The sequence below is a fragment of the Myotis brandtii genome, unplaced genomic scaffold (assembly GCF_000412655.1).
Source record: "Myotis brandtii unplaced genomic scaffold, ASM41265v1 scaffold898, whole genome shotgun sequence".
Classification (NCBI taxonomy): Eukaryota; Metazoa; Chordata; class Mammalia; order Chiroptera; family Vespertilionidae; genus Myotis; species Myotis brandtii.
This window is the reverse complement of record NW_005371683.1, coordinates 1,033,611-1,048,329: the sequence shown is the minus strand read 5'-3', so window position 1 is coordinate 1,048,329 and position 14,719 is coordinate 1,033,611. Positions and strand designations below refer to the sequence as shown.

At 42.5% G+C, this 14,719-nt stretch overlaps 1 protein-coding gene across 9 annotated transcripts in view; it reads left to right on the top strand.

The window, feature by feature from the left end:
* Positions 1-14,719, top strand: part of SRGAP2 (SLIT-ROBO Rho GTPase activating protein 2) — a 246,341-nt gene that overhangs the window by 88,119 nt on the left and 143,503 nt on the right. The window contains exon 1 of one of the 9 annotated variants that reach the window (XM_005885245.2): positions 6,546-6,566. The exons of the other annotated variants lie outside the window; for them this stretch is intronic. Coding sequence (XP_005885307.1) covers positions 6,563-6,566 — 4 coding nt within the window. The 5' untranslated portion in view covers positions 6,546-6,562. Of the gene's footprint in view, positions 1-6,545; positions 6,567-14,719 lie in introns of those variants that run through there. 9 annotated transcript variants of the gene reach the window in all.

Here is a 14,719-nt window from a genome sequence, read left to right as displayed (position 1 = left end):
AGAAGTGCCTTCATACTCTTTGGCCAATTAAAATTTGTTCAGGTAAAGTTTCCTCCTAAAAAAGTATCTTTAATTATGAAAAATGTCCTATGGACATTACATTGTGAACTCTTTTGTGGCTATCATAAATAATGGGGAAAACACTTGTCATAATATAGCAGAGCTGATTAGATAATGCATCTCTTCTTTGATTATAAAGACTTTTGATTAAACTGGCATTTGGTTGTTTTTTGTTTTAATTTTTAAAGGAATAGCTATTACTTTCTTAAAAAATAGGAGTCCTGGCCGGTGTGGCTCAGTTGGTTGGAACATTGTCCCTTACACTGAAAGGTCATGGGTTCGATTCCTAGTTGGGATGCATACAGGAGGCGGCTGATTGATGTTTCTCTTTCTCTGTCTCTCTCTCTCTTTCTCCCTTACTCTCTGAGGTTTAAAAAAAAAGGAAAGAAGGAAATGCTAATTATAAAAAATCCAAGCAAAACTGAAAAGTACAAAGAAGTCAGCAGTAAATTATTCTAATTCCTATTATATCCAAAGACCTCTTCATTCATTCATTCAATCAATGAGTGTTCATTGAGTACTTACTATGTTTTAGGCACTATGGCACCAAGGATCAGCAGTGAACAAAGTCCCTGCTATTATGAAGCTTATGTTTTGTATGAAGCTTGTATTTTGGTGGGAGGAGATGATAAATACCTAAACAGATGTATAAGTGTCATGAACAAAAATAAAATGGGATGAGGGCATAGAGAGTGTCAGGGCCTCTTTCAGACGGAGTGACCTAAAGGCTGCTCTGAGAAGGCAACATCTGGGCGAGAACTGAGTGAAGTGAGGGAGCTAACCCTGTGAAAGTAGGGGAAGCATATGTAAAGGCCTGACGTGGGGGTGTGCTTGGCATGCTCTGTCAACAGAGAGGCCAGTGTGGCTGGAGACCAGTAAGTGAGGTCTTAGCGTCTGAACATATCAGAGTGACTGGAGAGATAGCCAGGAACTATTCCATGTAAGGCTTTGGAAAGCCTTCAGCTTTTCTCCACTGGGAAGCTGTTGGAGGGTGATTGATGAGCAGGGAGTAGACTATAGGAGAGCAAGAGTGGTAGCAGCAAGACCAGTTAGGAAGCTGCCACAGTAATTCAGAACAAAATAAATGCTGAGTTGGACGAAGTCATAAATGGTGTAGGAGATAAGAAATGATTGTATTCTGCACACATTTTGAAGTTAGAGCTAGTAGGATTTGCTCATGAATTGGATTGGGACTTGAGAAAGAGAGAGAAGAGTCAATAGTAGCTTTTTGGTCTGAAAGATAATGATGGTGCCACTAATGAAATAGGGAACACGAGGATAAGGGAAGGCATTAAGAGCTCAGGTGTGGGCAGGTTAAATTCTAAATACCGATCAGCCATCCAAGAGGAAATGTTAAGTCAGTTATAGGAGGCAGGAGTTTAAGGAGAGGTCTGAACTGGAGATACAAATTTGGGAAGCACCAGGCACAGAACTGGAAGAGATATACTAGGAAGCAAGTAGAGATAGAAAAGAGGTCCTTAGACTGAGCCCTGGAGTGTTTCAGCATTAGAGGCTGGGAAAGAGGACAAGGGTCCAGCAAAGGACATTGAGAGGATGGTGTCTGGGGCCAATTTTCAGGACTCCACTTACTCCACCATCACCTCTGTCTAGTCCTGGTGGTGGTGGAGTAAGTCGAGTCCTGAGAATTGGCCAAATTAGGCAATTTGGAGGCTATTACCACCCACAAAAGTGGAAAAGCAAGAGTTTGGTTATAGTTGGCTAAAGAGAAAAAGTGGAGTCAGTGTATATGGACAATCATTTTGAGTTTTATCATAAAGAGAAGGCAAGATTAAAAAGTAACTGGGGAGGTAGAGGAGATCAAGGGAAATATGTTTGTTTTTTAATAAGATGGGGGGGGGGGAATATAGCATGTTTATTTGCTTATGACAATAATCCAGTAGAGAGAGGAAAATGATAATACAGAAAATACAGTTGACCCTCGAACAACATGGAGGTTAGGGGCATTGATGCCGCACAGTCAAAAATTCACTCATAACTTTTGACTTCCCCAAAACGTAACTGTCATTCAGTCTATCCTGTTCCAGGACTCCCAGTGGATACCAAAATTCACAGGTGCTCAAATGCCTTATGTAAAATGATGTACAACAATGCATAAGCAGATTCCCAACCACAGATCGAAATCTGTTTTTGACCCGTGGTTGGTTGAATCCGCAGATGTGGAACCCAGGGACACATAGGATCGACTACATATTTATTGAAAAAATTTTGCAGATAAATGGACCTATACAGTTCAAACTGGTGTTGTTCAAGGGTCAACTTAAGTGTGTAATTTTAGAAGCAAAGGCCTTGAGTGAGAAAACAGGTGGATTCTAGTGTGCAGGTAGAAAGATAAGCCTAGGACTGGAGCTGTGACAGGGAAGGCTGGTAGGAAGGTAAGGCGGTGGATTTGGTGATGAGGTACAATGGACTTTCTCTTCCAGGTTTTTTTGTTGTTAATTTAAATTCTTTATTGTTGAAAGTATTATATATGTCTCCTTTTCCCCCCATTGACCTCTCCTCAGCCATTCCCACCCCCCAGCACATGCCCTCACGCCCCTACTATCTGTGTCCATTGGTTATGCTTATATGCATGCATACAAGCCCTTTTCTCTTCCAGTTTTAACATGCAATACACATAAACAGAAGGGTGGCTGGTGAGCACAGCATGCCATGTGCTTTAAAAATAAAAACAATTGAATTAATTTTATTTGAGTTTAAGAGAGAAAATACTGAAATGAAAGTGAAAGAACTGCTGAACTTCTGATAAGTGTTTCTTCTTTATAAAAGATAACAGTTTCTATAAATTCTAAGGTTAAGAAAATTATTTGGAGACTGAAGTCATTATTAATATTTTTTATTATATTTGTAGCGAAATCTTCACTTTTAGACAGGTTGGCTGATTCCTTGCCTGGAAAGATTAGGTGATTCATCTTCTTATGGTGCATTGTACTTCTCTTCCCCATCTTCCAATTTTTGTAGCTTTCTGGATTATTTCCTTGGCAGGGTTTCTAACATTTGCATTTTGACCTGCATACTCCTTTTTTTTTTTTTTAATCTACTGGGTGCAGGATTCGTGGGTACTCTCAAGGTTGAGATCTTTCAAGTATGAGGATGTCTGAGCCTTTTTCCCACTTGCCTCAGCTTGGGTAACAGTAACTCTCCTTCAGACTTTTTCAGATGTGGCTCCATTATCTTCAGGCCTCAAATGTTGCTATGGAGAAATCAGAGCCCACTCTGATTTTTTCCCCTATTTTGTTAGAAAAGTTGCTTTTTCTCTATTGCTTCTTAAACAATTCTTTCTTTATCCTTGGAGTTCAAATATTTAAACATCATATGTCTTGTTTTATGTACAGATCCTGGTATATAGTATGTCTTTTCTCCCTATAGATTTAGTTCTTCCTTCTTTTTAAGAAAATTGCCCTGTATTATATCTCTGGGTATTTTTTTTCCCTGCTTCTTTCATGTTCTTTTGCTTTTCCTGTAAATCTCTTAAGCCTTTAAAAAACAACAACAACCATGCCCTTAATTAGATTTAAAAACCTTTAATTTGGGAAATTTCAAGCCTAAAGTAGAAAGAGAAGTGTTATGAAACCCCATGTACCCATCACCCTGTTTTGATCATCCTCAGCTCATTGCCAGTCTTACTTATCCGTATCCCCCACCTACTCCTACCCATCACCCTGTTTTGATCATCCTCAGCTCATTGCCTTACTTATCCGTATCCCCCACCTACTCCCACTTCCCTCCATTTCTTTGAAGCGAATAGCAGACATTATTCATCCTTGAATACGTTAGTATTTATCTCCAAGAGATAAGAACTGGGTTTAAAAAAAAACCTAACAAACACATAATCATTAATAAGGTTCATCTACTAGTATTCTGCTTGTAATCAGTTTATTAAATGCATAATGACATTGTTTTGTTGTGTTAGATCAGCAACCTTTTTGCTCCAAACGGTTCGACAGGTGACTACAGTTGCTCAGCCTCGAAATCAAGAGGACCAAACTCAGAGGACAGGCCAGGAAACTCTCCCTGGTACAGAATGGTGGGCAACAGTTCAAGAGGACCAAACTCAGAGGACAGGCCAGGAAACTCCCTGGTACAGAATGGTGGGCAACAGTTACATAGACAGGAAGTGACCCTGGTTCCTTGGCGTTCTCTGAATGTCTAGTGATCACATGAACTGTGGAGAGAATGGGAGGAGGACCCAGAATGTACAGTTTCTTTTCCAGCAAGAAGTGAAACTTAGGCCCTTTCCGATTTAATAATAACTATGAAGAAGGAGTTTAATGGTTTAAAGATTCTGTATTCTAGTTCTGCTTTTGGTGGTCATGTGGTTTATTCTAGAGCTTTTAAATTTTTGGCCAAGACCTTCTACTAGGTCACGAAATCAAATTAGTGGGCCACAACCACCATTTAGAAAGATGTAGAAAATATCAGAGTTTATGGCATATACTAAGGATATGTATTGTTTCATTAAACTTGTGTGTGTGTTTGTGTGTGTGTGTGTGTGCGCGCGCGCTTGTAAAAGTTTGGAAGCCAGTAATTTCTTCTCTGTAATTCCTTTCACTTTCTATACCTTTTTGTCCAGAAAGTTAAAGGATCAAAGAGCTCATGAAAGAGATTTTACTTATATATTTAACAATAACAAATAATAGTGCCTACAATGTACCAGAAACTGTTCAGATTATTTTATGAATATTAACTCATAAAAGCCCTATGAGGTAGGTACTATTATTGTTGAACTTTTGCAGTTAGAGACATTGAGGCACAGAGAGGTTAAGGAATTTGCCCAGGGCCACACAGCTAAGGAAGTGGTGGAGCTGGCATTTTGGGTTCAGAAAGTCTGGTTCCAGAGTCACATTTTGCTTTGCTGCCTCTCTAGTTGATAGCATCTCTAGGTGGTGGTGTGGACTTTTTGCTGCCATAGCCCTCAGGAAGAAATGCTAAAACAGTATTTCCCCAATCTACCCACAACACATACATTTAAATATGCAGCATTAAGACAGTGAGAATAAGGACTTTTGTTTGATAAGTTGAAGAAATTCAGGGATCCCTTTTAAAATTTAAAAAAAAAATTGATTTTGACCGAGAGAGAGGATCGTGGGGGGTGGGGCAGTGGGGGGAGAAACATCCATTTGTTGTTCCATTTATTTACGAATTCATTGGTTGATTCTTGTATTTGCCCTGACTGGGTATCAAACCCCCAAACTTGGCATATCGGGAGGACACTCTAACCAACTGAGCTACTCCTCCAGGGCAGGGATCCCTTTTGTTAACAAATTGATATTACCAGCCTAGAACTATAGACTTCTAGTATGAAAGACAACAAAATGAACCCATTTCTCAGTCCTAAACAAATAGGTGTAAAAGAGTGGTTAAGAGCACTGATTTTAGAGTTAAGTACATCTAGGTTCAAATCCTTTTGTGATCTGTAACCATCTGGGTGACCTCAGGCGATTTTAACTGATCTCTTTGAACCTCAGTGGTCCCTTATCTGTGAAGTGGGAGGAATCATGGTTGACTTTTAATGGAGTGGACACCAGGCATGTAATACATACTTTATATACATTATCTCTTCTACTCTTCATAACAGTCCATTCAAGTGGTTGCTATTAAAAACTCCATTTTATACATAATGAAACAGACTTAGAGGGTAAGTGCCTTGTTCAAGGATATACACAAGTAGTTAGTGGCAAAGCTAGAATTAAAAGCCTAAGTCATTGAAAAATAATTGGTTAGCTAATCTCAGGCAACTGCTAAGCAGATACTTTCATTGGAATCTGTTTCATCAAGGTAGGGACTATCAACCCAGCATCTAGAATAGTGCCTAGCACATGGTAAGTGTCTTAGTCTGGGTTCCCTAGAATAGTCAGAGGCAAAAGCCTACACTTGACTTGGGAGATCCATCACAGGGAAGCTGGAATGAGAAGAAAATGGAAGTAAGAAAGGGAGAGATGGAGAGCAAATTTAAGTGACTGCTTATAAGCTGGTCTTGTGGGACATCTTCAGAGAAACCATGTGCAGCTAACTGCATCTATGAACAGTCCACTGGGGGAAGGAGGTGATTTCACTTGCAAGCTCTCATCTCTTACTGGTCAAGGGTTGACTTCATGGAGCTTCAACTTCCCTATGCTCTTGATAGCATGGCTAGTGTCTGAGCAAGTCCTGCCAAATCGTATGCCTTAGTGATAACAGGGAAACCCTGGGGTGGGAATTGAGAAGCATGCGGCATGGGTACAAGGCCAGGCTCTGTCAGGTTGGTCCAGGAACAGCCATTGCACCTGAAGCAGTTACAAGCTGTTCCAACCAGTTGGCAAGGCAGTTGTGTTCATTTTGGGTAATGGATAAACTGAGTTCAGCATAGCAAGCTTTCAATAATGATAAATTCTGAATTGCCAAAGTTCAACTCTTGGCCCTTCTAGTGTATTTAAGTGACTTGCAGTTACTGACAATGTTGTTTCACTTGTTTCATTTTCAGCCTACGTTCCTATCTACTTAAATGGGTATGTCTGCAGGCCTAGGCCTGCTTCTCTTTCATTCTACATGCTTTCTGTGGATAGCTGCATTCATTTTGGTGGTTAATTTCATATTCCCATCTACTTGCTGATGGCTCCCAAATGTTTTTTTTTTCTCCAGACTTAATCTCTCCTGAGTACTCCAGACTGGAGAGTAAAACTGGAAGTTCCACAGACACTTTAAAGGCCAAGTGAATCTCTTGATCTTCCATAATTATCTTTGTTTGTCCCTCTCCCCTACAACTAATTGGTGCTTGGTCTGTGCTTGTTGAACTACCAGTAAATCTGAAACGATGTGCCAGTACTGTATGCCAAAGTTGGATCTTGCGCAAAATGAAGCAAACCCTCCAGAGCCAGCTCTCTAGGAATTTAGGGTATGGGTTTTAATATTGAACAACATACAGTTTGCCAGTGTCTATTACTCTAGTGGACAAGTTGAAATTGACATCTGGTGGTTTTAGGAGTTGATTGGTAGGGAATCCCTGGGTTTTGACTCAGCTTGTGCTGTTCTTCTTTACTAGATAGACTGTTACCTTGCTTTGCCCACAGTTTACAGACCCCTTTGGAATTGTTCGTATCTGATCTACTCATGGAGCGTGCTGGCCCTTTCTGGCTTTTCCATTCCCTGCCCCTTCCATACTTTCTGAGTTAACCTTGAAGTCACAATGTTCTACTCACGTCCTCCTAATATTGATCTGCCCATCTCTGCTTCCTTACCTTTGCTCTAGTGACCACTTCTTTTGTCACCCGTACATCTCTTTAAATCCTCCCCAGCTGAAGACTCATTCATGCTCACACTGGTTTATACTAATCTCCTCTCTGAACATGGTCTGGGATTACTATTTTGGCTTAGTTTTATATTGTTGAATATTTTGGCACTTAATCCTCCCTTTTTCACTTGGATTATAAGCTCCTTGAGAGCAAGACAATGTCTTACATTTTTCTTGTGTGTTCCAATGGTTCATCATGCAGATCTTTGCACAGAGACAGCATAAGATAAATACATTATTTGCTGGATTTGTTTGTTGATTATTATCCTTGGGTACTGATTTCCAGTTTGCCTCTAGCAATGAATCAGGGGCATCAGACCAAGTGACATTTCCCAGAGGAGCTGTTGGTCATCTCATTCCAAATCTTTAGTTTGTAGTACAAGTTAATTCTAGATTTTGGATCTTGGAAATTCTGTTTCTCAAATATCGCAGGCAAAGCCCAGGAGCTAGAATTACTACTTTGGCATTTGATGTGGCAGCTTGTTCATTTGGGAGCCCTTTGTCTTTGACTTTCTATTGAGTAACTTGAAAGAGCTGAGGCAGCTTGCCAAAGCAGTTGTGATGATTAAACTTCGTTGAGATATCCCCTCCACAACCTCCTGCCTCATGGGCTTTATAAGGTTGCTTTCTGTGGCTTCATTTGGGGGCTTGAAAGTTAATGGATGATTGAAAGTCCTTTTGAAAATCGTGGGGCCATCTTTCTCCTCTTCCTTCCCACAGGCTAGTTTCTCTTTGTCTCCAAAGTGACTTGCATTGTGTTTAGGTATTGTGGAGGCAATGCAAGGGACGGAGAGGTTCTTCCTTTCATAACTTTGGAACAATCTGCTACACAGGTCAGACAGTTTTGAAGATGCTAAACTTAAAGTTCCACAGAGAGAACTGTAGTCAAAAGGAAAGTGAGGGAGTCAGGACTCCAGTTCATCACCCCTCCCTCTTCCCACCAAGATAACTGTCTTACCTTTGAAACCAAAGGTCTCTCTTACAGGTTCAGTTTGATTACCACTGGCTAGAGGGATAGTTTGGAATCAGTAGCTTTAGAATCACTGGCTTGAAAGTCTGTATTATTACTAATGATTAGTGGTAGTCCGTGCAGGGATTTTCCACTCATGGAAATCTCCTACTCGTTTGACCTCTGGATCATTCAGCCTGGATTGCTCATTAATGCGAACTCCATCTCTTAATTTAGAAGGTCCAGGAATCCATCCAGCAGACCTCTTCCACTCTGATCTTCCTTCAACTCGGTTTTCATCATGGCACAAACTTTCACCACCTCCATTTCTGGCTGCTTGAAATCCAAACTACTGTTAGCCTTCGGAGCCGCTCCTCTTTGTTCTCGCTAAGCTGTCCTCCTCCTGGCCTCACAAAGGGGCTGCGTTCCAACATTCCCATCTCCTGGCTTACATTTTATCTTCCTCTGGAATATTGTCTCTTTACCCTTCCATTTACTGAAATTTTACCCATCCTCAGAATGCTAGTTCAGACCTATGTCCTCCCTTCTCCCTCTCTTTCTCCTCTCCTTTCTTCCTTCCACAAATTAGAAGGCCTACTGTATGCCAGGTATTTTCTGGGTCTCAGGAGTATGTTGGCGAACCGAACAAACTCTTCCTCTCAAGGAGTTTAGTCTTTCTCTAAACAAGGAGTGAATGAGGTGGCTCCTGTGACTAAAAGGGCCATGGATAGGCTGGCATTTGGCTATGACTTGATTCAGGAGCTCAATTTTCCTTTTTCCATTTCTCAGCTCAGCTCAGCTCTATTCTCAGTCAGACATTCATGGTAGCAAGATGGCAGCAGTCTCAGACTCATGGTCTCCAAACAAGGCCTGGAGGTCACTTCCACCATCTTTGGGGAGGGCAGCGGTGGGATCAGCTTTACCAAAAGTACATAGGCTAAGAGGAAGGGAGGGTATGGATACAAGGAAAGGAAAACAATAAGTATTTATCACATCCACACATTCTGGAAATTTAGTAGCTATTTATTGCTTGGCTGTTTGGATTAACATGTCTATGTCTACGTTGTATTCAATAGGGTAAAATCATACTCTTTGAGGAGTTTTCTGCTTTACTGAAAGTAGCTTGATGGCCTTTTCTTGGAACACTGACTACTCATAGATTAGTAATAGTAATCAGTCACTGAAGGACGGGTTGAAGCTGATACATGTCTCCCTTCGCTCTGCCCTCACAGTATAGTGTGCATACCTCATTTATTTATATTATCATTTCACCTTGTTGGTTACAGGTTTTTTCACTTGTTTCTCGAATACTACTCTGGTAACTTTCAGGGAAGACTTTGTCCTTCTATTCACAGAGCTCCTAAGAGGAGCTCAAATAAATATTTGCAGTAAGAAAGAACATTGGCTTGGGAACCCAGGGACCTGGGTTTCAGGCCTAGATGTGCAGCTAAATGGCTGTGTGATCCCCGGCCATTCCTTTCCCTTCTCTGGGCTTTGGTTCTCTGCTCTTTCGAACAGGGATTTTGAAGGGCCTTCCCACTACTGAGTTTGTAGAAAAAGCAAACAAGTAGGGCAAAGAGCAAGACTTGGCAGGGCATTCCAGCATTTTGTTTCCTGGGGAACAGTTTTGAGAGGGGCTGATTACCCTTGAGATAAGAGGTCTTGGTAAGAGATATGGAGGGTAGAACCTGATGAAAGCCTCAATTGTCTTCTTATATAACACTTGCTGGAAAGGTACTAGGAATTAATATTCTTCAGATGGCTGAGGTGACGTCATGTGTTTGTGAAAGGGCTAAAGGCAGGTGAGGCAGATTTTGTGGAAAAAGACTGGCAGTCAGGCCCGGTTCCCGCTGGGGAACCTGGGCTGATCTCATGCTTTGTCAGCTCGGAACAGAACCTGTGGGAGTAGCAGTTCCTATCCCCTGGGTGCCAGCACATCAAAGACAAGGGAAGGACATGTCTGTGTTTCTCTCCAAAGGTTACATCTTTTTCTGGGCTGGCCTCCCATCCCCACTTTGTCCTTGGAAATGTGGGATTCATAGGAGGGGGTTCTGTGTGACTTAATCAGAGAAAATTCCTGAAGAAGAATGAATTTTGAAAGAGGGAAAGAATAGGGCTAATATCTCTGGATTGAAAGCTATAGGCTGAACAAAATCCTCTTGTACTCTGCTGACTGGTGAATTCCTTGGGTTTTTCTCTAAAGTGAGGACAGTATTCAGAGGACTGTGACACCTGCATTGCAGGTGTTCTATAATTTAGTGTCTACATGATTGTTGGCGTGGCAGGTCCCTGATCGTTTTTGTTAAATAATCAGTATTTAGTTTTTTCCCCCAATTTCATTCTTCATGTGACCCGTCAGCATCTTTCTAAAAAAGAAAATGAGCCTTCTTCTAACTCCCAGGACAGGTGTAGTTAGGATCTCAGCTGTACGCAAGCATGGACAAAGAGTCAGCACTTCCAGGGGGAGCTTTGCTGGATGTATCTGCTGATCCTGGACTTGATTAACTCATGCGTAAAAACATTCCTTGCTTGACCTGGCTGGGTGGCTTGGTTGGAGTACCATCCCGTACATCAAAAGGTTGTGGGTTCGAACGATTTCCCATCAGGGCACATAACGTAGGTGGTTAGATCCCTGGTCGGGGTACATAGAGGAGGCAACCTATTGGTCTCTCTCTCTCTCTCTCTCTCCTCCCTCCCCCATCCTCTCTCTCTCCCATACTCTTCTCTCTCTCTCTCTCTCTCCTCTCCTCTCCTCCCTTCCCCATCCTCTCTCTCTCCCATACTCTCTCTCTAAAGCCAATAAAAACATATCCTTGGGTGAGGATTTTAAAAAGGCAAAAACAAAAAACGATTCCTTGCCAGGTTTTGATTAGACATACTTTGCAAATGATGGAATGGTGATCACCAATGGATTTCAATGTTATGGCCAAGCTTGCTGTCCAGAGGGGCAGCTTTAAGAATATTCAATGCAGAACTGAGAATCAGCCCATGCAAATGGAGAAATGGAAACCAAGAATTCCTCCCTCCTTTTGGTGCCTGTTAGCTGGAAGTATGGTGCTCAGCAGGACATGCTATTTGGTTAGGTTGACAATTTTTAATGAGATATAATTCACATATCATAAAATTTACCCTTTTAAATTGTACAATTCAGTGGGCTTTTGTTTTTTAGTATATTCAGAAGGTTGTGTAACTATCGCCACTGTCTAATTCCAGAACAGTGGAGTTAAATTTTGACTTGAATCTTGGATGAAATATCAACCAAAGGTCAGCTCTGAAACTCAGAAAAGTTGTTTGCAAGGGAAGCTGCAGTTTTTATTCAAGGGTCATGTTTTAAAAAATGCGATGGAAAAAAAGTCAGGACATTGAATTTTTATTAGGGTTGTTGCTTGATTTCTTTTGTCTGTTATTGATGATTTATAAATCTTTGGTCTTCAGGTTGGAACTTATTACCATGGCTGTGTTATAATAAAGAATATCCAGAACAGAAGCAATAAGACTGTCTTTGCTTTCTTTTCTTTTTCTTTGTCAAGCCATGCTTCATGTAGGGCAGGGCTTGGGCCTGTTTTCTACATCACCATCATCTAGCACAGGGATTGCTATATGGTAGGGGCTTGGCAAAGAGTTGCTGAATAAATGGGCTGTGTTAGGTGCCCAGGGGAGGTCATGTTTTATAATTTAGTGTCTACATGATTGTTGGAGTGGCAGGTCCCTGATCACTCCAGGTAGTTCATGGTGACCTTTGTACTTCGGCTTCATTCATGCCCCGAGATACAGCTGCTTCTGGAAACCGAGAGCTTGACTTCTTCCCATGTAGTTCTAGGACAGAACTGGCAAGGACCCCATCACCCCTCCCAGGAACTCTCATCCAGCTCTAACTGGATTTGTAAAGCCTTCTTGAGTTGTTACGGTGAAACACAGTGTGGGTGGTGTGAGTGTGCGTGTCTTTGAGTGTGCACACGTGTGTATGTGCATACTTGCCTGAGCACACGATGGAACTGTGAGGAATTCCTTCGTGTTTTTATCAATTGGCCCTTTCTTCTTTCTGCCCTTATAGTCTGTGGGTAGGTCAGGGTGCAGAGGGGCCTCCAGTCTGGGCACATGGCCCAGGCGTGCTGGCATTCAGTGGCCCATTGTTTCCTGCCCCTTATGTGCATGGACAGATGACTGGGGCTGGCACAGCTGCCTTCCTGGGTACCATTGTTTGTCTTCGCAGCGGCAGCAAAAACCTGAAGCAGCACATTTTACCTTGGACAGAGCAGCTATTCTGTCTCAGGGCTGCAGCCTGGAGATGGGGGTGGTTGGAGTCTCCCTTAGATGTCCGGATGGATGCTCTGAGAATGGAAGCCAGGGAGGCCTCTCTTTCTAGGCAGGTTGTGGGGGAGGGGGGGTGCTCAGTGGTGTCAAATCACAGATCAACTCCAGTGGCAGGTGGTATCTGCTAGCAGAGATGCACTCTTCTTTTCCTGGTTCAGGGATGGGGATATTGCTTTCTCACTTTCTCTGCCCCCTGGGCTTACTGGCAGACCTCAGGGTGAGCTCACAGACAAGAAAAGCGCTTGCTCCAAAGCTGCCCTGTAGAGTAGATTCAGGAAGCGGGGGAGGATCCAGCCCTGTTGTGGACTGACCAAAATGTGGCCTAGCTAGTGAGTCAGTGGGCTAGTCCATGCTTGACTCTGCGATAGCCCCATCGCCCTCCGCATTCTCTTCCACTTCTGTCACTGACTGAATCACCTGTCAACTGGACAGTGGGGAAGAGCTATAGAAACTGTGATTTATGCAGAAGTACCTTCAGATACTCCAGACTCATGTTCTGTTCTTCCTGTCTCCTTGCCCCAGTATCAACTTCTTTGACAAGTCAGACAAACCTTAATTTAGCTTCAGCCCCACTTGCATTTAATTGTATGACCTTTTTGTAAATTACTTCACGAGTCTCACTTCAGTTTTCTCCTCTGTGCAATCAGGATAATTGGGGATAACTTAGGCCAGTGATGGCGAACCTTTTGAGCTCGGCGTGTCAGCATTTTGAAAAACCCTAACTTAACTCTGGTGCCGTGTCACATATAGAAATTTTTTGATCTTTGCAACCAGAGTAAAACAAAGACTTATATTTTTGATATTTATTTTATATATTTAAATGCCATTTAACAAAGAAAAATCAACCAAAAAAATGAGTTCGCGTGTCACCTCTGACACGGGTGTCGTAGGTTTGCCATCACTGATCTGTATAAAGGGTGCTCAGTGAACACATACATGTTCCCTTTCCTTCAGGTCCTGGAAAGATGCCTGATGGGTCACTTTTGGCTCCCACCCCTAGAATGTCCCCTTCTCCATCTTCCGGCTGATGGGTGATTTAGGCCCTTAGAGCCACATTTGGACTAGACGCAGCGGTCACCAACCTTTTGGACCTCATGGACCACCAGTTGGTGACGGCTGGACTAGAGCACAACTAGGATCACTTTGTGTTGTGCTGCTCACTCACTGAGGCACCTGAGAAAGTCGGGGTGGCATGCTGTGCTGGCTGTATGTGCTTAGGGGGCTTCTTAAATTAATTCGCATATCTCAGAGGCCTCCTCTGAAGTGCGGGTTCCTTGCATAGCACAGCCTTGGAGTGGTCTACCTCTGGAACTTCATGGGTATCAAGGGAATTTGCCTAGCTCCCTCTTTCTGTGGTGGAGGGCGGGCATCATCCATTCTACCATGTTTCTTTCCACTTCCATGGTTAGTGAGGTTATTGATGCAAAGTCTTAAATGAATTACAGGTGACTCAGAGGGGCCTGATAGCCCCATCACCCATCCACATCCTCTTCCACATCTGTTACTGACGGGGTACCTTTTCACCCCAAAAGGTCTCTTTTCGCCCTGATTCTTATTGAATGGATCAGTTGTAAGTAATATCAATGAATGTCCTCTCCACCACAGTCGGCCCACCCAGTGACTATGACTTATCTGTCAATAGATGGAAGGGTACAGGTGCCTGTAGGAAAGGGCTGTTGCTTTTGAGAGGCCCAGAAATTGCCCTAGCTGGTTTGGCTCAGTGGATAGAGCATCAGCCTTCAGACGGAAGGGTCCCAGGTTCGATTCCAGTCAAGGGCATGTACCTTGGTTGCAAGCTCGATTTCAGCCTTAGTTGGGGCCTATGCGGGAGGCAACCAATGGATGTGTCTCTCTCACATTGATGTTTCTCTCTGTGTGTCTCTCCCCCTCCCTTCCACTCTCTCTAAAAATCAATGGAAAACATATCCTTGGGTGAGGATTAACAAAATAAATAAATAAATAAATGTTAATTTTAAATATATATATATTGTAAAAAGCAGTTTCTTAAATAAATAAAAAAAGAGGCCCAGAAATCTCTGGCAAGAACCATATGCCTGACATGCCCCCTGCGAATCACCCCCCCACCCCCAACACCCTTGTAATCAGAC